Genomic DNA, 21,024 nt, shown 5'->3' on the forward strand with positions numbered 1-21,024 from the left:
GCAGAAGCAGATTTTGAACCCTTATCTTCTTAATTCCAAAGTCTATATTTGGTGCTTTGCATGAGTGAATGAAGGAAGGAAGGAATGAAAAAAGTATTTATTAAGCACTGTTTTATGTTGGTAAAAATAAATAAAAATAGAACATAAAGCTTTTTTTTTATTTTTCAAACAGTGGACATTAGCCCTTGCAAAACCTATGTGTTCTTTCTTTCTTTTTTTTTTTTTTTTTTTTTTTTTTTTTTATTAAAGCTTTTTATTTTTCAAACAGTGGACATTAGCCCTTGCAAAACCTTGTGTTCCAATTTTTCCCCCGTTCCCTCATGCTCTTTCCTAGATAGCAAGTAGATCAATATATGTTAAACATGGTAAAAACGTATGTTAAATCCAATATATATATATATATATATACATATTTATACAATTATTGTGCCACACAAGGGAAAAAAAAGAGAAGCAAAATAAAATGTAAGCAAACAACAAAAAGTGAAAAGGCTATGTTGTGAATCATCACACTTAGTTCTCTCTTTGGGTGTTGATGGTTCTCTTCATCATTGAACAATTAGAACTGGTTTGAATCATCTTATTATTGATCATTGTATAGTCTTCTTGTTGCTATGTATAATGATCTCCTGGTTCTGCTCATTTCATTCAGCATCAATTCATGTAAGTCTCTCCAGGCCTCTCTGAAATCATCCTGCTGGTCATTTCTTACAGTGAACAATAATATTTCATAACATTCAAATACCATAACTTATTCAGCCATTCTGCATCTGATGGGCATCCACTCAATTTCCAGTTTCTTGCCACTACAAAGAGGGCTGCCACATACATTTTTACACATGTGGGTCTCTTTCCCTCCTTTAAGATCTCCTGGGATATAAGCCCAGTAGAAACATTGCTGGCTCAAAGGCATCATAGTTTGAGAGCCCTTTGGACATAGTTCCAAATTGTTCTCCAGAATGATTGATTGGATACGTTCACAGTTCCACCAACAATGTATTAGTGTCGCAGTTTTCCCACATTCCTTCCAACATTCGTCATTATCTTTGCCTGTCATCTTAGTCAATCTGAGAGGTGTGTAGAATTGTCTTAATTTGTATTTCTCTGATCAACAGTGATTTAGAGCACCTTTTCAGGTGACTAGAAATAGTTTCAATTTTTTTCACCTGAAAATAGTCTGTAGAACATTTTTCATATGATTATCGATAACTTGTATTCTTTCTTTGATAACTGCATAAAAATTCCTATCTCTTCTTTTTAGGATTTTGTTTGGTATCAAATACACATTTTAAGTAGATTTATTTTATATTCTGCTATTTTGATTAAATCTCTTTCTTACTCTTTTCTATAAATAGCTTTAATTTAGTCATCTGAAAATTGTTCATATTCTCAATTTGGCAATGACTTGTCATATTATAAATATGACACAGATCTTTATATATTTTAGAAATGAAACCTTTATGAGAAACACTGGCTGTAAAGATTTTTTTCCCATCTTTATGATCTTCCTTTTAATCTTGTTCTGTTCATTTTGTTTGTGCAAAACCTTTGTAGTTTAATGTAATAAAAGTTGTCCATTTTTTCTTTTTAAGTGTTCACTAGTTTTTTTTTTGGTCATAAATTCCTCCCTTCTCCAAAGCTAACATTTCTACTGCAATATTGAATAGTAATAGTGATTGGGGGCAACCTTGTTTCACTCCTGATTTCACTGGGAATGCTTCCAGCTTATCTCCATTTTATGTGATGTTTGCTGATAGTTTTAGATAGATGCTATTTATCATTTTAAGGACACTTTCATTTATTATTATTCTCTCTAGGCAAGTGATATTTTAAGTGATTTCCTTTGATATTTTATTTGCTGGTGATTATGAGACAGTAAAGATGTATCTGCATACATCTTTAATATGGAATTGTATAGTTTTGCATTTTATATTCTGTACTACTTGACTTAGGATATTTTTAGATTTTCTTTATTCTCCTCACTGTCATGTTTGGTTATCCTCAGGTCCTTTGATTCGAATACATGATTTTTTTCATCCTTACCAAAAAGATTTTTCATTATGTAGTATTGCTCTCTTCACTTTAACTGTAGTTTTAGAAAGATCCAGATCTAATCTAGGAACCATATTTCTTAGGATGATAAGTCCTCTAGTGAAGATGGTATGACCTCATGTTGATTATTGGTTATATAGTAATTCTTATCGATTGAACTATGATAGAGACTACATATAACTATCAGTGATGTATTAGTGGAGCAATAGCTTCATATAGGTAAGTATTATCCTCAGTGGAGTTTCTTTATTCATATTTCCCTCAGCACTTCAAACAAGTATTGAGGAAATTATGAGTATGGAAAAATCATGCAAACACTGAGGAAAATATAAGGAAAGAATCTCCACTGAGGATATTTGCTAGTTCCTTGGGATTCAAAAGACACCAAGAAAACAGACTCTGCCCATCAAGGAGTTTAATGAAATTCAGTCTTCCAAAATTTTATTTAGCATAGTTTTTTTCAGGAATGTAATAGGAGCATGTGCTGGGGCTGATGGTCCTTCACCCAACTGTGCTTTGCAAAAAAAAAAAAAAAAAAAAGTTCTGTGAACACTTAGTTAACACACTTTTATTAAATGCTTATTATCTGCCAGGCACTGTGCTAAGTCCTGGAGATTCAAAGAAAGACAAAGAGTGATTCCCTGCCCATAAAGAGTTCATATTCTAATGGAGGAGAGAATATGCAAATAATTGTGTATAGACTATTTGTGTGTGTGTGCACTGGTACATATACACAAAGTATAATGTCAGGTAATCTCAGAAAGGAGGCAGGAAGAAGATGTCTAGGGATGAGACCTGGGATATCTTATAGAATATGGAATATAAACCCTACTATTCATTGAGACTCTGAAAACCAGGAGGTAGAAGTAAAGGTGGGAGTGCATTTCAGGAATGGAATACAGATAGTGAAAAGTCTTAGAGCCAAGAGATGCATTGCTATGCTAGGGGAATAGAAAATAAACTACTGCAGTTGCTGGGAATAGCTTTAATTTCAAACAGAGCATTTTGTATATTATCCTGGTCATACTAGATGTCATAAAAACTAACAACAAAACCCCTTAAAAATAGATTGGTTTGATTTTTATAGTTAAAGGTTCTGATAAAGGCCTCATTTCCAAAATATATAGAGAACTAACTAATTTATAAGAAATCAAGCCATTCTCCAATTGATAAATGGTCAAAGGATATGAACAGACAATTCTCAGATGAAGAAATTGAAACTATTTCTAGTCATATGAAAAAATGTTCCAAATCATTATTGATCAGAGAAATGCAAATTAAGACAACTCTGAGATACCACTACACGTACCTGTCAGATTGGCTAGAATGACAGGGAAAGGTAATGCAGAATGTTGGAGGAAAACTGGGACACTGATACATTGTTGGTGGAACTGTGAATAGATCTAACCATTCTGGAGAGCAATTTGGAACTGTGCTTAAAAAATTATCAAACTGCATACCCTTTAATCCAGCAGTGTTACTACTGGACTTATATCCAAAGAGACATTAAAGAAGGGAAAAGGATCTGTACATGCAAAAATGTTTGTGACGGCCCTTTTTGTAGTGGCTAGAAACTGGAAATTGAATGGATGCCCTCAATTGGAGAATGGCTGAATAAATTGTGGTATATAAACGTTATGGAATATTATTGTTCTGTAAGAAAAGATCAGAACGATGATTTCAGAAAGGCCTGGAGAGACTTATATGAACTGATCCTGAGTGAAATGAGCAGAACTAGGAGATCATTATACACTTCAACAACAATACTATATGAGGATATATTCTAATGGATGTGACTGTCTTCAACAATGAGAGGATCCAAATCAGTTCCAATTTATCAGTAATGAACAGAACCAGCTACACCCCATGAAAGAACATTGGGAAATGATTGTGGACCACAACATAGCATTTCCACTCTGTTATTGTTTGCTTGAATTTTCTTTTCTTTTCAGGTTATTTTTACCTTCTTTCTAAATCTGATTTTTCTTGTAAAGAAAATGTGTGTGTGTGTGTGTGTGTGTGTGTGTGTGTGTGTGTGTGTGTGTGTGTGTGTTTGTGTATAGTATTTAAAAGATCATAGAATCATGAAGTCAACAAACATTAAACATAATGGATTTTGTGGTTTTTAAATCTTTCTCTAAAATCTAATATGATAAATGTTATCTGGGGGAAAAAAAGGGGAAAAAAAAAAGAAAACAGATTGATTTGGAGTGTGGTGAATGAGGAATTTAGGATGACACTGGCAAGTTTGTGTTACTGGGAGAATGGTGATGGTCTCTACTTCCCCCATTTAGGAGTGGTTGTTTTCTAAATATGTGGTTATGTGGTAAATTTTCCAGAATATGAAAGAAATGAAAGGCCATGGTGCATAATTTATTGTATTCTAGCAGAATTATTGAAGAAGATTTGGAATCACAAATGATCTTCTTGTTAAGGCCAAGAACACAATTGATGCTTTTTTCACTTCTTCCTAAGGGAGAAATATTCTTATCTGGGTTGTGAGTTTCTCTGATTATGTGACAAATTGGTACTCTGACCCTTGTTCAGTAGCACCATGCTCTTCTAGCTTATTCAGAATGATCCGTGTTGGTGATTTGTTTATCAGTTTCTTCACTTTTCAGACATTCTAGGGCTAGTTTTGGTAGACAGAGTGTAATTTTTTGCTTCTGCTACCATAATTTACTTTTAGGATTTATGGATATTTCATTTGTTAAAAGAGAAAGAAAAGGTAGTGGTGGAGAGTGTAGCTCACTCCATGATTGATACGAAATATTTGTTATTCTCCATAAAGAAAGAGTAGTTTCCCTTAATTGCCTTGGCTAGAGTCTGAGACATTTTATCTCTGTATCTCCCAGACTGATGGACATACTTTGCCTCATCTGAGCAGCAATTATCGGTGAAGCTATAGCACAGCAGAGTTGAACAAGGAGCGTCACAACACAGAAGTGAAAAGTTAGCAAATAGAAAAAATCAAAAACAAAAAATACCTTAAAGTTTGACTTAGGTTTAAATTTTCTCACTCTCCAGATTCAGTCTCCTGACTTTAATGCATATCATATAAATGTAATAAATGTACCAACCGAGTAAATATGCAGAACTTTTGTTTAACATTAAATATCCTGAAATCACTTGCATTGTATCATATGGATTAACAAGTAAATAAAGGGGCCTCCTGGAAAATGGTTCTATTACAAGGAATAGTTGGACATTTTATAGAAACTAGCAGCTCTGATATTTATGGTAGCAATAGGAAACTTTGTTGAAAACATTCTTCTAAACCAGGTACAGTATTTATTAAATAGGACTTAAATTAGTTAAGCTAGTTACAAAAAAAATAAAAATCCCTGACACCTTTGGCCATATATTTTGGTTTCTAGTAAAAACCACTAAGAATATTTGGAGTTAGTAGATGAAACCAGAAAGAGTTCTGAAGAAGCAAGATTGTAGTTTCATAGAAAGGAAAGCAGAATACTTTGATTTTAAATAAAGCCAGACAGAATTTTGATTTTCTCGTTTTGTACTGTGAAGATCCAGTATACCTTAATCTACTTTTCAATAGTTGGGCTTAATTGTCCCACCAATTTCTTAGTGCTCTGGAAATGTTCAGTAATAATTAACATTATTAGTGACAAGGACAGTGGACATGAGTATGAGAAATTTAAAATTATGTAGGTGTGAAGATTTCCCCTCCCTTATATTTGTTCTAAACCAAAAGTCACTAGCTATATCCTTTTTTGGGGGAGGTGGGAATATATCGTAAAATAGGAGTTTTTAATCTTTTAGTTATTAAAATATTTTTAAAGAAAATTAATAAACTTTATGTTAAGAATATTTATCTGAAGTAATTTTTAGTTTTTTGTCATTAAAGGAAAGGAAATTTGTATATAATATATAATATATAATATTATATAATAATATAATATAATATATTACATATATTATATATAATATTGTATATAATATATAATATTGAAAGTTTGTATATACTATATAATATTGGAAGGTTTAATCTACTGTGTGTGCCAAGAAGATAGAAACCTTTCCCATCACTTTTGATTCTCTTTCAGTTTGATTAGTCTCTTGATATTAGGGGAGTATTGGAAGAATTTCTTTAAAAAAAAAAAATCTCTTTTTTTAATCCTATTAACCTGAATTTTTAATAAAATGGAATGTTATTAAATAATGGTCTTAATTAGCTAAATGACCTTCAGTTGGACTTTCCTTTTTATTATCTAGGCCACAAAGCCTAAGGCAGTGGGAGTGTTAAATGGGTGTCACAGGTAGTTATATTTCAGGCCCAATGAGTGTCCTGGATGTGATTTCCTGTCTTTACCAACTGTAATTAAACTAATATGTAGTTGACTGTGACTGGGCATGAACAGCAAATGCCTATCACTTGCTTTTTAGCCACACACCTGAATACATGCAAATACAGTAGAAATGAACAATTGAAGTTTTGTTTTTCCCAGCTAGAGACTTGATTGTTTCAATTTTCTCAAGGATGGAAACAGAAAGGGAAAATAGTTCTTCTGGAGATGAAAGTGTTTTTTGGTTGGAATCAGAAGTCAGCAAGGTGATTGATAATGACATGGAAGAGAGGGAAATGGAATTCAGGTAATTTTAATAACTTGATTTGGTCCTTTTGCATTTCTGTAGAGATTCTTTTCTTTAATATGAAGTTTGGGTTAAATGGGACAGGTTTCTAGTTGCTTGTTATCCTATGGCTCTCTTCATTCCACAACTTGCCCTAGAGCTTGTAAAATCCATTTTAAATGCCTTCTTAGAACACTAGGAAAGATAGGTGTTAGACAGGTTTTGCACCTTCATTTCAAGTATTTCTAGTGGACACATCTGATTGGCATCTGTATGTACTGTGCATTTTTCTTCCTACAAATATGTTCTCTTTTGGATATGTTTATAGTTGACTTTTTAATGAAGTGTTACTTTATATATCACTGTCAATTTTTTTTTCCCTTTGGAAAAAGATTCTCTAATTCTTGGTCACTTCTTTAATTTGAACTTAAGACTGAGTTTTCTTTGTTTTTGTTTTTGTTATTTTCTTTTCTGTACTCCTTTCCTCCCTCCTTTCAGTTTTAGAGAGTAGTGCTTTGAAATTTGAAGTGAAACTTTCCCCAAAATGATTCCTGAGAAGCTTTAAAAAGTATAAACAAATTATTTAGGAAGGTTTTCTTAACCAACTTTTAAAGGCACTGTCAGTATGGTATTACTTCTCTCATAATTTTAACTGTAAAAAAAGTATTTGTTCTGGTCTTTTCCATGAAGAAGCTGCTTATGAATGTAAATTAATTCTCTGAAAGAGGAAAAATAAAGTCACTTGATGAGCTTTTCATATACTCCACCAGTGCCACCTACATAGGCAATTAAACACCTTTTTATACTTTGCCCATGAATGCTTGGGAAGGTGAATATGCCATTATTTTTATCCTGATCTTGTCTTTATGTTTTTGTTCTTCTTGCCTCTGTCTTAATGTAAAATAAAATATTTTTAGATTTCAAAATGGTGGTAAAAAGGGGAATAAATATTTTTGACTCCTCTCAAGGCTTCATATTGTCTTTTGTTGTTTGTATTTGTTATGATTGGTTTGGAAAATATTTTTTAATTCTAAAAGAAGAGGTCAATGTTCAAAGAACTATAAAGAACATTTGCTTAACGATGTGTGAAAGATTCTTCGTTAATATCTTTCACTTCAGAACTCTAGAAGTGATATCACCTTTATGGAAGTCTCTGTTGACATATATTATAATCTCTCACAGACTGTTTCATGAGTTGCTATGACCAAAAAGATTTTTTCCTGTTAGCCAAACTTTGAACCTTTTCTCACTTAAATTGCTTTTCTGGGTAGAATCTTGCCATATAGCACAATTAATTTTTTTATTTTTTTTTTTTTTTTTTTTTTTTTTTTTTTTGCTTTTAATCATTTTATTTCAAGAATTTTACTATTCAGTTTGCTTGTTATGTTGCCATTCCTTCTGTTTCCCTTCTTCTCCATGTGTGTTGGTGTTGCCTTTCTTGAATCATTATTATGAATGTTAATATGATCAATCACACCATCAGCAGTCTAATTTAAAAATCTTTCTAATGTAGAAATGTGTGTCATCTGGGGAAGTATTCCTGGGAATAGGAAAGCTACTCTTTGTTTTTATGTTGAAGAAAACTGGATAGTACAAGAGAATTTGATTTAATTTATTGGTAGAGAGAATGTCAAAAGTTGTGGCAGGATTTTTTTTTTATCTGACTGGCAAATTTAGAAGTAAATCTTGGGAGGAATTACACAGATATCTTTAAATCTTACTTTAGGACTTGGAGCTAACATTTCATCTGCTGAAATGTCAGAAATTTATTCTGAATAACTGAGTTAACCTATGTATCTTTCAGGAAATCGTTGTTTATAGTTAATATTCTCTTTTCTACTAATACTCCTTATTATTATCTTCTTTCTCTTCCTCTTCTTTTTCCTTTTTTTTTCCTTCATCTCTTCCCTCCTCTCCTCTCCTTAGCCAGTTGTATCTTTTAATTTTTCACTTATTTTATTTAAGCGAAGGCATCAAAAAGAGACTATGAAATTGAAGTATTATTTTTTTCTACCTGTTCATCAGTATGGCATTAGGAAATGTACAATCACAAGATCTCACTTTAAAACACATTCTTGTTGAGATGCTTGGGAACAAAAAAGAAGTGTGGATGCTAAAGATGAATGATTGAATAGCAGCAATTTCAACTGTAGTTTTGATACCGTTGAACAGTAGACAGTATTTTATGTAAGTTATCTGAGCAAAATAGATTTAATAATGAAAGACAAACCAGGCTATAAAACTTGAAAGCTTTTCTTCATGCCACTTATAAAAATAAAGAATTTTAGAGCTGGAAAGATTTGAATCTTGAAAATAGATAATTCAAATCAATAATTTGAACAAACATAATTATGTCATGGGACTCAATTTCCTTACTATTTAAATGAAGATAATAATAATATCTACCTCACAGGGTTATAATGATGAATAAATGAGATAATGCATGTAAAGTGCTTCACAAACTTAAAGTTATATAATGCCCTGTATATTTGTTGTTATTAGGATTTGGAGCTGGAATCATGTCCACTCTGTCTACTCCAGCCTTTCTCACTTTAAAAATGAAGAAAATTAGATTAAGAGAAATGATTTGTCCCATTATTACATAATAACCAATGGAAAAGCTAAAATCTAAATCTAACACAATGTAACAGGCGCAGTATTGCCAAATCTTGTCATTACTACTGAACTTTTTCAGCTCTTTAGTTCTATATTTATATGGGTTACATATTGTTAGCTCCACATCCATACATTATATTCTTTTTGAGAGTAGTCATTGTCTGATATATCTTTTATTTTCCCAGCTTCCACCTAGTAGAATTTACTGAGCAAGTAGACAATAAATGTTTGTTGAGTGAGTGATGAATGACTCTTTGCTTCAAAATGTAGTGAGCAAAGTCAGAAGATAAAGCTTCCTACTTGCCTTAACTGAATAGCTTCTATTTAATGGGCAAGAGGTTTAAAATTGTTTTAGTTATTGTTATTTTTATTTAAGAATAGTGCTTTATCTATTGTGGTCACATGATCAAGAGAATTGAATACTCATCTTGTAACAAGAGACTTAGTGAAGACTATTCCTAACTTACAGATGAATAACTAATAAATAGATGTCTTCCAGCACTAGAATGAAAGGAAAATGAGCCATGAAAAATGAGGCATAGCTTTGGGGATTTAACCCTAGCTCTCTTCCCCAGACATAGCTTTCTCTTACTTTTTGGTATATATGTTTTTCCCATTAGGCATTTTATTTTAAAATAAAAGTATCCCTGATTTTCACAATTTCATGGGCAAGTGACAACTCTATTTGCCTTAAGTTCTTCATCTATAAAATGAGTTGGAGAAGGAAATGGCAAATCTCCACATTGTTTGTGCCAAGAAAATCCCAAATGGGGCCATGAAGAGTTGAACACAATTGAAAATAGTAGCAAAACCCCACAATGTATTCTTCCATTTAGTGAACATTGGCCTCTTATTTCTGGGCATTTTCTCTGGTATTCCATGCCTGGAATGATCTCCTTCCTCACCTCTCTGCTTCATACTTTTCTTTTTAAATTTTCAAACAAAATTTTTCTCAACCTCTCTGAATTCTAGTGTCCTTTTCTAATTATCTCCTATTTATCCTCTGTATTGCTTGTTTATAAGTAATTTGCTTGTTTTCCCCATTTAATTATGAGCTACTTGAGGGCAGGATCTTTGGTCTCTTTTTATCTTCCCTGTGCTTAAATGTATGCCTAGCACATAGTAAGCATGAAAATATTTATTGACTGACTGGTTCTGTTTAGCTTTGAGATTTAGAGATTCTGTGGAGGGATGCTAGAAAGCTATGGTCCTAGTTTCAATGAAACTTTATGAGGTATCAACTGTTAAAATCTGGTGCCCTGCCAAATAATATCCCATAGGGACTCTTACTAATAACCCAGTTCTAAGAGTCTGCCTTCTTTGGCAGTCTCCAGACACCAGTGACATTTTAGAAAATTCTGTTATTAGATAAAAAATGTTAGTGCTTGTCATAGTGTAACATCTTTATTTTAAGATGCATCTACTAAAGACTTATGGGATCTATAGATATAATCATAATCTTGTAAAAATCTGAATTTTCTTGGTTTCAGGGGATAAAATAGATTATTATTTTTCTTAGTGACTACTTCCAAATGTGTTGGCCAAGAAAGCCAAGTTATGTTAAAGAAAAAAAATTTCAACAACCATAGAGCACACCACCACAATGTATTAAACCACATGTTGAGATCATATCTATAAAATTGTAAATGCTAAGATCAGATGAATCAGAACTTTGTTCTTAGCTCCATATAAGGAACCAAATTTGAGTGAAAGTGAAGTTAAACCTTTGACTCTTACTAAAATATATGAAGCATAGTTTCATAGAACTGGAAGGAACCTTAGAGGTCATCTTATCCAACTCCCTTGTTTTTATGGATGAAGAAATCGGAAACTAGAAAAATTAAAGGAATTGCCTGTGGTCACACAGATACGAGTTTGGGCCAGTCATGAGCTTTTAATCCAGATCTTCTGATTCCCAACTCTAATACTCTTTATTTTCCCCATATTTTGCTGACATATTTGACTTGTTTTCTTATATCTGCTTCAGTGTGTAGTGTCTAGATAGCTCATGCTTGTACTTTGCACATTGGAGTAGAAGATTTAAAAATGTTTATGGGGTCATTTATTTGAGAGGTAAATTATTTTCTTCTCTCTTGGACTAGTTTTGCTGAGATAAAGATACATTAAAATGAATCTTTTAAAAACTCTGATCTTTAAGGGTTTTACACTTTATAGTAATTTGGGATTAAAGATTTTTGTAGTAGTTTCCATTTCATTTTTGTGATCAATTTAAATGAAACTCAAATTCAATATTATGCAACACTCCTATTTAGTTATAGATTTCATCTTGGTATAAAACAAAGATGCATGGTCAAATTTTAGGGGACTGCCCAGTGGAATGGGAGAAATTCTGAATACATGAGACTTTGAAAAGCATATTGCATATTGACAGTAGGTAGATAGGATTCATTTTGGATAAAGTTCATGGTATAAGGGAACTTGACAATAAACTCAGAAGACTTGTGCTCAAGTTCTTATTCTGCTGCTAAGTTACTGTGATCTTGAGAAAAATCTTTCTATTTGTATAAAAAATTAGGGAAATGGCCTATATAATCTTTTCAATTTTCAAAATTCCATGTATGTGTAATTTACTTATTTTTGCTGTTTTCCAGGCTTAAGATTTGTTCAATGAGAAAGTACAATTATTACTTCTTATTAGGGAAAGGATGAATCTGTTAACATTATTTACTTGTCTGATTGTTTTATATAAACTTTTATTCCCAGTTTTTTCTGAAATCTGTGTGCTCATTATTTCTTATAGTACTACAGTATCACATACCACATCTTATTCAGCCACTTTTCAATGAATGGGCATTCCCTCAATTTTCAATTTTTTGCTACCATAAAAAGAACTGCTATAAATATTTTTGTACATGTTTGCTAGAGTATGGTGCCCCACCAAGAGGGAGTACAGAGGCCACCTTTACCTTTATTGCACCCTTGTTGAGCAAGGAGCAATGTTTTGTGATCATGGGAATGGGTTTTGGTCTGAGAGTCACAGCATAGTTCAGTGGTCCTCAAGCTTTTTAAATAGGGAGCCAGTTCACTGTCCCTCAGACTGTTGGAGGGCTGGACTATAGTAAAAACAAAAACTCACACTCTGTCTCCACCCCTCATCCCAATTGCTCTAACCTGGTGGGCCGCATAAACATCTTCAGCAGGCCACATTTGGCCCACAGGCCGTAGTTTGAGAACCCCTGGGTAGTTGCTCATAAGTATGGATGCCTTAATAGGGCCTCTCGCCCATTAGTAGATTGCTGGATTGGTTCTCTTCCCATTGGCAGATATCATGCATATGCAAAACCCACAAGCTGCTTTTCTGAATGGTGAGTTGGAATTGCCCACTGTCCATGTGCTGATCATGCTTGCAAAAATGTATATCAACAAGGCTGTACAGCATAATAAACTGGAGCTCTTTTCATACTCTAAGGAGTCTCCTGCCTCATTCATCTCACTTCTGAGATCAAAGGATGTAATGTTCTTGGTTCGGTTTTTTGGGGGTCTTTGGGGCAACCTTCTTTTCAGTCAGAGTAATCAACACCAGAACAGCCAGGTGTTAATGTCCAAATTCTTTATTCTCCTTCCTGGGGCTGGGCAGCTTTCTGGAGAGCCTTTCAGACCTACCTTGGTCTCAGTAGAGAAATGTAGGAGAGCCTACCACCAGGATCCTGACCAAAGATGAAATGAATCTCCTTGGTTCTGAGAGCTTGAGCTCCTGCCCCCAGTCCTTTGTTTTCTCTGCCTCTGAATGAACCTGACTGAGGCTCCTAGCTCTACACCTAGTATAAACCAATCATTATATCACTAGGAAACCATTATTTGTTGTAAGATTAAATCAATCATACTGAACTTAGAGAACTGTTAAGTACCATGCTAAACTAGATAGCCATTGTCTCATCAATTCCACTTAGTACCTTGTAAGAATCCTTGTTTCAAGTTCAGAGTTCTGGCCCATAAGATCTCCCACTTTCTTTTGTTTTAGAACATAAGGTGGTCACTCTCTCCCTGACTTCTCAAGGAGGTGAGAACCTCCAAAAAGGAGGTGATGACACCTTCCATGACTCCTCAAAAAAGGGGTGAAAACACCATAAAAGGAGGTGATCCTTCCCTCCCTGACGTCTCAGGAAGGGAGATGAAAACACCAAAGGGAAATAGGAAAGCAAACCAGATTAGTGTGTTTCTGAAGGGGCTCACTCTTAAAACAGTTTTATATAATATCAACATGGGAGGTATTACACATAATTACATAAATTACATAAGCACATAGCAATATAATACAGGCTAGTAGTGATATAACAAATAACATGAATCAACATAAGGAATTATACATGTCCATAAGTCCTAGAAATAGTCCAAAAGGAATCTCTTGTCCATTACTTCATGTGTGTGGGGAATCCAATGATTCCTGCAAGTTTTGAAGTCCTGCATCAGTCTTATCATGTCTCAGAGAATCCAATGATTCCTGGTGGTTCTGAAGTTCTGCAATAGTCTTATCAACAATTTTTCATCTCAGGCAATCTAATGATTTCTGTGGGTTTTGAAGTTCTGTAACAGTCTCATTATCAGACATGCTCTTTCAGTGTCAGATGTTTCTTAGGTCTTCTCCTTTGTATCAATGTTTTTCTCTTTTGTCTGTGTCTCTCCAGGTGCCGTCAGCACCCATCTGATTCCTTCTCCATCTGCAGAAATACAAGCAAACCCTCTCTCCCAAGCAGTTAACCTATCTAGTCCCTTCTATTTACTACTTTTTCTCCACATCATCTGTTAATTACATTGGAGCTGCTCAAACTGGACACTGCCCTTCTGTTGGGTTAAAAAGCCTGTATTCTCCCTAATTGTAATCCCTTTCTGCTATCTGATTGCTTTTTGGCTGATTGATCATGTAATCCCTTTCTTCTATCAGATTGCTTCTCTACTGATTGATCATATCAGAGTCCTGAACTTCTAAAGACTCTCTGGATGTAAACTCAGCTGCCATCATGCCCCATTTGTTTTTTGTTTGATATCTTGGAGTTGGGCCCCACCTTTCATTTCCATGGGTCAGTCTACATTCTGAGGCCCAGTGGAAGCCTCAGTTGTATTTTGGACATAGCGTTTTGGGTCTTATTCTCTCACCTTGTCCTCTCACTCTATTGCTTTGCCTACATTGAGCTCTCAGATGTCCAACTTTACCATACTGAAAGCATTGACGAGAATCTCTGGAAGTCCCTTGCCAAGAGGGACCCTGTCTTCCCATATTTTGCATCATAGCCTGGGTACAAAAGGTATTTGTGCCCATTCTGTCACAGTATCTTATGATCTCTTCTAAATGAGCATCTTTGTATATTCCCCATATAATTCTTCTACAAACCCCATAAGCATTTTCCTTAGCCAGTTGTCTGACCACTATTCCTGTAGCTGCATTTTCTTCAATCATTAGTATGACAGCTATCTGCAGACGTCTCACAAAATCAGCAAAAGGTTCATTGGGACCTTGCTCTATTTTTGTGGAGGCTTCCCTTCGATCTTTTTGTCCTGGGAAGGAGCCCCATGCTTTTATAGCAGCAGCAGCAATTTGCTCATGTGTTGCTATGGGGTAATTAATCTGTGCTGAAGTGTCTGCATACTGACCTTTATCTGTTGGTTAGTAAAAGGTGATTTGTATATTAACTTCAGTTTGCTTATTGCATTGGGCTTGTATCCTGCATAGTTCGCTATACTCTGAAAGCCACAACAAGTTTTGTCCAGGTTCTAAACATGTCCTTGATATAGATTTCCAAACACCAGGGGTTAAGATTTCATAAGCCAAATTCTCCAGTAACATTTTAACATAAGACAATGTAGCTTCATAAAGAGTGCAACCCTTTTTCAAATCCTTGATTTTTTTTCCTGATCAAAAGAAATGTATCTTCTTCTGCCTGGACCTGAAGAATCAAATTCTTTAATCACAGGATATGCATTTATTTTTAAATCAGATATATCCTCTCCTTTTTTTAGCTTTAACAAGTGCCTTTTGTAATCTTGTCATAGGCTGCTTCATAGGTGATGCTGATTGTGTCACTATCCTTCCCCCTTCTCTTTCCTCCACCCATGAAAGGTTGGTTAATTGAGGGGGGGGTAAGTCAGGGGATGGGAATGCCCTAATGGCTCCTGCTGTAAAGCACCAGACTCATTAATTTCATCAGAATTGCCCATAACTCATTCTTGTCTAATTCTTCATTCTTTTCACCTAGTTTGTCTGTGTCTTCCCCCTCCTGCTCTTTCTTCTTTTTTTTAATTCTAATACTTATACAATTTCTTAAAGCCAGTTGTATTAACTTATATGTATAAGATGTTTCTTTAGAAATTGAATTAGGGCCATTATAATTTTAGTATTCACATAGTTGCTCTTCTACTAATTTCCACTCGTCTGGATCTAATTCTTCTTCCTTAGGGAACCAAGGAGATGTGTACTGTACTGTTTCTAAAAGTTCAATGATCTGCTCCCAAGTTACAATCAAACCTTGGTTTTTTATAAGTTTAACCAAGCTTTGGACAAATTTTCCTTAAAGTAGAAAAGAAGGCTCCTTTCTAAACATCTGTCCCATTTTAGCTGAAGCATAGTTTAGCACTTTACAAAATTTTCTTCTTGTACTCACCTTAATTTATGGGTTATAGATGAAGGTTCTTAGTCCCTATTCAGGAGCTAAAATGTAATGTTCTTAGTTTGGTTTTCTGGAGGTCCTTGGGCAGTCTTCTTTTCAATTCAGAGTAATCAACACAAGAGTAGCCAGGGGTTAAAGAACAAATCCTTTATTATCTCTTTCAAAGTCTTGTCTCCTTTCCTGGGGCCCGCTTAGCTTTCTTAAAGGCCTTTCAGAGTCTTGGTTTCAGTGGAGAAACTAAGGAGGAAAGTCTGCCACCAAGATGGTGTGAGATAGGATGAATGAAGATGGTGTGAGATAGGATGAATGAATCTGAGTACAAGGGCTTGTGCTTCAGCCTCCAGTCCACTTGTCTTCTCTAGCTCTCTCTGAATGAACCTAGCTGAGGCTTCTAGCTTATATGCTCTACACTGAGTATAAACCAATCATTATATCACTAGGAAACTATTATTTGCTGTAAGATTAAATCAGTCATACTGAACTTGGAGAACTATTAAGCATCATGCTAAATTAGATAACCATTGTCTCATCAATTCCACTTATTACCTTGTAAGAATCCTTGTTTCAAATTTAGAGTTCTGGCTCATAACAAAAGGGCTCATATATTTTGAGCTCTTAAGATGCCGGCAACAATGTTGATTCTGTATCAGATTATCATTTGCTAAAGCCAACATTTTTAGTACAATATTGAATAATAGTGGTGATAGTGGTCAACCTTATTTCATCCTGATCTTATTGGGAATATATCCAGCTTCTCCTCATTACAAATAATGCTTGCTGATGATTTTAGATAGGTACTACATACTATCTATGCAGTAAAAGAGATAAAAGGAAAGCTCCCTTTATTTTATGTTCTTTAGTGTTTTTAATGGGAATGGGTGCTGTATTTTTTCAAAAGCTTTTTCTGTATCTATTGAGATTTTCATATACTTTGTTAGTTTTGTTTTTCATATTGTCAATTATGGCAATAGGTTTCCTGATATTGAAGCAGCCCTTTATTCCTGTTATGAATTTCATTTGGTCATAGTATATTATCCTGCTGATAAGTTGTATTCTCTTTGCTAATATTTTATTTAAAATTTTTGCATCAGTACACATTGGGGAGATTGGTCTATAATTTTCTTTCTCTTTTTCACTTTTCCTGGTTTAAGTATTGGTACCATGTTTGTGTCATAGTACTTCCTTTTTTTAACCTATTTTTCCAAATACATAGTGTTGGACTTAATTGTTCCTTAAATGGTTGGTAGAATTCAGTTGTAAATGGCCCTGGAAATTTTTTCTTAGGGAGTTCACTGATGGCTTGTTAGATATCTTTTTTCTAAAATGAGACTGTTTAATTTATTTACTCTTTTGTTAATCTGAGCAATTTATAATTTTGTAAATATTCATTCATTTCAATTAGATCATCAGATATGCTGGCATATAGTTGAGAAGTAGCTCCTAATTATTACTTTAATTTCTTCTTCATAGGTGGTAAGTTTACCCTTTTCATTTTTGATGCTGGTAATTTTATTTTTTCTTTTCTTTTCTAATCAAATTTACCAAAGGTTTATCTATTTTGTTGGTTTTATTAATTAGTTCAATAGTTTTCTTAGTTTCAATTTTATTACTCTCCCCTTTGACTTTCAGCATTTCTAATTTTTAATTGGAGAATTTTAATTTTTTTTTAGGTTTTTTTAGTTACATGTCCAATTCATTGATCATATGACTATTTTGCGATATAATTTTTTTTTAAAACATGTCATAGGCCAAGTAGTAGAACTTGATTCACTCATTAAATGCTCATTAAATGCATAGTATTTTTACAAAAGAATATTTAAGTACTTATCAAAGACCATAAAATCATGGTAGTAAAGTTGGAAGGAACCTAAGTGGTCGTCTAGCCTTATTTTCTTATTTTACACATAAGGAAACTGGGAGGTACTAAATGATTTAACTGAGGTCACAATAGTTATATAAGCAACATTTCAAACACAAATGCATTCATAAATTTAACCACAAAATAAAAAAAGAAGTTAAGGTGGTGAATTTAATTTTAGAAAAGTTAGCTATGAAAAGGGTGTTGGAGAAAATTGAATGGGGAACAGAAAGGAATGCACCAGAAATGTGTTTAATCTTACTACTTTTAGGGTTTTAGTGGGTCAGACTGTTTTCCATGATTGTTAGCTATAAGCATCATTTTTTGACTATTCAATTTAAAGAGGGAAGTAACCCTTCTTTCTCTCTGTCTTTCTTTTTTGGAATGATAAAATGCTATAATTCAGTTGCTCAGTTTCCAGAGTTTCTGATGCTACCATTTTTCAGGGGAGAGCCAAAATGTCTTAGGTTTTCTTTTTTTTCAACCTTTCTTATTTGTAGAAACCCCAGAAATGATTTGGCTCATCTTTCAATTAGTACTTGCTTTTTTTCTTTCTTTTAAACATATTTTCATATTTCTCATGCTGCACAAGAAAAGTCAGATCAAAAGGGGAAAGAATGAGGAAAAAAACACAAATAAGCAAACAACAACAAAAAGGGTGAAAATGCTATGTTGTGATGCACACTTAGTTCCCACAATCCTCTCTTTGGGTGCAGATGACTCTCTCCAACAAAAGATCATTGCAGCTGGCCTGAATTTACCTTGTTTTTGAAAAGAATCACTTCCATCAGAATTGATCTTCATATAATCTTGTTGCAATATATACAATGTTCTCTTGATTCTATTCACTTTACTTAGCATCAATTCATGTAAGTCTCTGCAGGCTTTAGTGTTTGTTTTTTATTAATTTAATTGGTATATGTGTTGAGGATAGGTGGAGTGGTGGTTGTGGAGGCACAGAACTTCTGAGAGAGGGGATAATTCCTGTCTAGTTTACCTCATCTTTCTTTTGTAGTGAATAGATTATCTGACTGCATTTCAGGAAAACTTGACATCAGATATGGACTCAGATGCTTGCTAGTTATGTGACTTGGAAAAGTCAATTCAAAGCGGACCAAAATGACATCACTTATACTGGGGTCAAGGAACAATGATTCAACTGTGAGTGAACATTACCAATACTTGCTTGGAAGGCTGCATTACAAATTGGGTACAAAGTAACCATGTGAACTTTTGGAATAGAGCTATATCTATTTGGGGAAGTTAATTAACCTGTCTTCCTTATCAGCAAAATAGGGATATTAATGACACTTACCGCAGGGGGTTGTTTTGAGGATCAAGTGAAATATTACGTGTAAAGTGTTTTTCTTTTTAAGTGCTATTTGTCATTGTACTTGTGTCAGATAGGATCAGTTCAAGCATGGATGAAAATTTTTTGTTGTATTGTCAGAAACTCAGGTTAGCTACAACATAGAATTACTAAAATAATTTGATCGCATTTTAAAAGGAAATTTAAGACATAGTCCTTTTCAGTTCTGGTTCTCTAAATGAGTATTCTCTCTTTGAGTTTCAATGCCTTTTTTGAAAGGATTTATATATCAGTGCTATTTACCTTGCATTGTAGCAATCAGTATAACTTAGAGATAGCTTAGTGGTTCAGAGGTTAGAGAATTGCAGTCAAATTCAAATCCTAGTTAGATACTTATTGACTGTGTGGCTTTTGGAAAGAACTAAAGGCTACATAAATGTTAGTTACTAATTTTTAGAAAAAAAGCATAATTAACAATTTTGTTTTTTATTCTATTTTTTACTTGCTCACCTTCATGAATTTTTCCATGATATTGAAATACATGAAAGTTTGACATCTGGAAAGATGAGAGGTAATTCAAAAATAGACTGATGAATTTGAAATGATCAGGGGCTGAATATGATAACTTAATGTGTTCTTGAAATAATAAGGAGGGATACCAGAAATTAAAGTAAAGATTTAAAGAAAATAATTTAAAAACTGAATGATATTACTGGAATAATTAAGATTTTTCAGATAAAATTTAATTGTACTGTTAAGGATGGAGGAGGAAGTGTGATAAAGTTAGTGAAATAATTGTAACAAATGAAGATTCTAGTGAAGTAAATGATTTTGTAGATTTTTTTTTTTAACAGTAAGAGAAGTTGATGATATGGTTCAGATTTTAAGTATTACAATTTGGAAACAGAATAAATCAAGAAGTTTTACTTCAGTTATTACATTGTATAATGTTTCATAGTTATTCTGTAGATCAATCTAATTAAAATTATCATGAAGAATAGAAAGTCAGATCTGGGGCATTGAAAAAGACAGAAAATATTTTTTAGATAAAGTACATTCTACAGAATTAAAGGTTAGAATCATCTCTCAACTTAAAAACTATATTCTGAGTGATCTTTAGCATATTGGAATTATTGGAAGTGACTGGTATTAGCAAATGTACATTTTTTAAAAAATGTTATCAATATTTGATTCAAACAGTTTTTTTTTTTAACACTATATCTCAAATGGCCTAATGTTTTGGGTTTAAATCCAATCGTGCCTAAGAATCCATGACATGAAATTGTTTATGTTGGTATAGAAATATTTCCCAAAACATCTATTACTTACTGTGTGCTTTTTCTTTTAAATATTTTTTCCACTCCAGCTATTCCATTTATCTCTTTAAATTCTATTTTAAACTTTTAGTCAAAAAACTTTATAAAAACTTAGTAAGTTAATAAAATGTTCTCTAAAGTCAGAAGGAAGTGAGGTATCTTATTGAGTTAATATATATTTCTAGGTGTTACTGGGATTTTGAATTAGATTCAATTATGTTGACTACTTTTCCTGAAGTAGATTATTACATGATAGAACTTAATATGGGTTAATTTGTGGCAAGAAAACAATTCAGTAACCACTTCTGTGTTTTCTATATTTTTTATGTATGTGAAATTTAATGTCAAAAGAATTTAAAAGCTTATTTCTGGCTATTAATTTTGATTCTAACTCACAAATGTCGCCTCGTTTTCCTCAACTTTTAAATGGGAGGGTAACAACAACATTTACCTTGTAAAGTTGTTGTGAGGATCAAATAAGATATTTGTAATGTGCTAATAAGCAAAGTGAATGGAATATAGTAGGCACTTTCCCACCTTTGTAGCATCCTCATTGATATTGAAAAAAAAAACCCAAAAAACTTGTTTTATATATTGCCAAAATTGGAATTTACATAAATTTTTATGACTCTTTTGTCTTTAATCTCTCCCAGAGAA

General features: G+C 33.4%; 1 protein-coding gene across 7 annotated transcripts in view; it reads left to right on the plus strand.

Moving 5' to 3' along the window:
• ARHGAP32 (Rho GTPase activating protein 32) overlaps positions 1–21,024 on the plus strand; it is a 369,190-nt gene that overhangs the window by 102,592 nt on the left and 245,574 nt on the right. Inside the window, exon 1 of one of the 7 annotated variants that reach the window (XM_074303821.1) lies at positions 6,217–6,666. The exons of 5 other annotated variants lie outside the window; for them this stretch is intronic. In XM_074303821.1, the coding sequence (XP_074159922.1) occupies positions 6,554–6,666 (113 nt within the window). In that variant the 5' untranslated portion in view covers positions 6,217–6,553. Of the gene's footprint in view, positions 1–6,216; positions 6,667–21,024 lie in introns of those variants that run through there. One more of the 7 variants, XM_074303820.1, reaches the window with a different exon arrangement.

Source organism: Sminthopsis crassicaudata, chromosome 3 (assembly GCF_048593235.1).
Source record: "Sminthopsis crassicaudata isolate SCR6 chromosome 3, ASM4859323v1, whole genome shotgun sequence".
Classification (NCBI taxonomy): domain Eukaryota; kingdom Metazoa; phylum Chordata; class Mammalia; order Dasyuromorphia; family Dasyuridae; genus Sminthopsis; species Sminthopsis crassicaudata.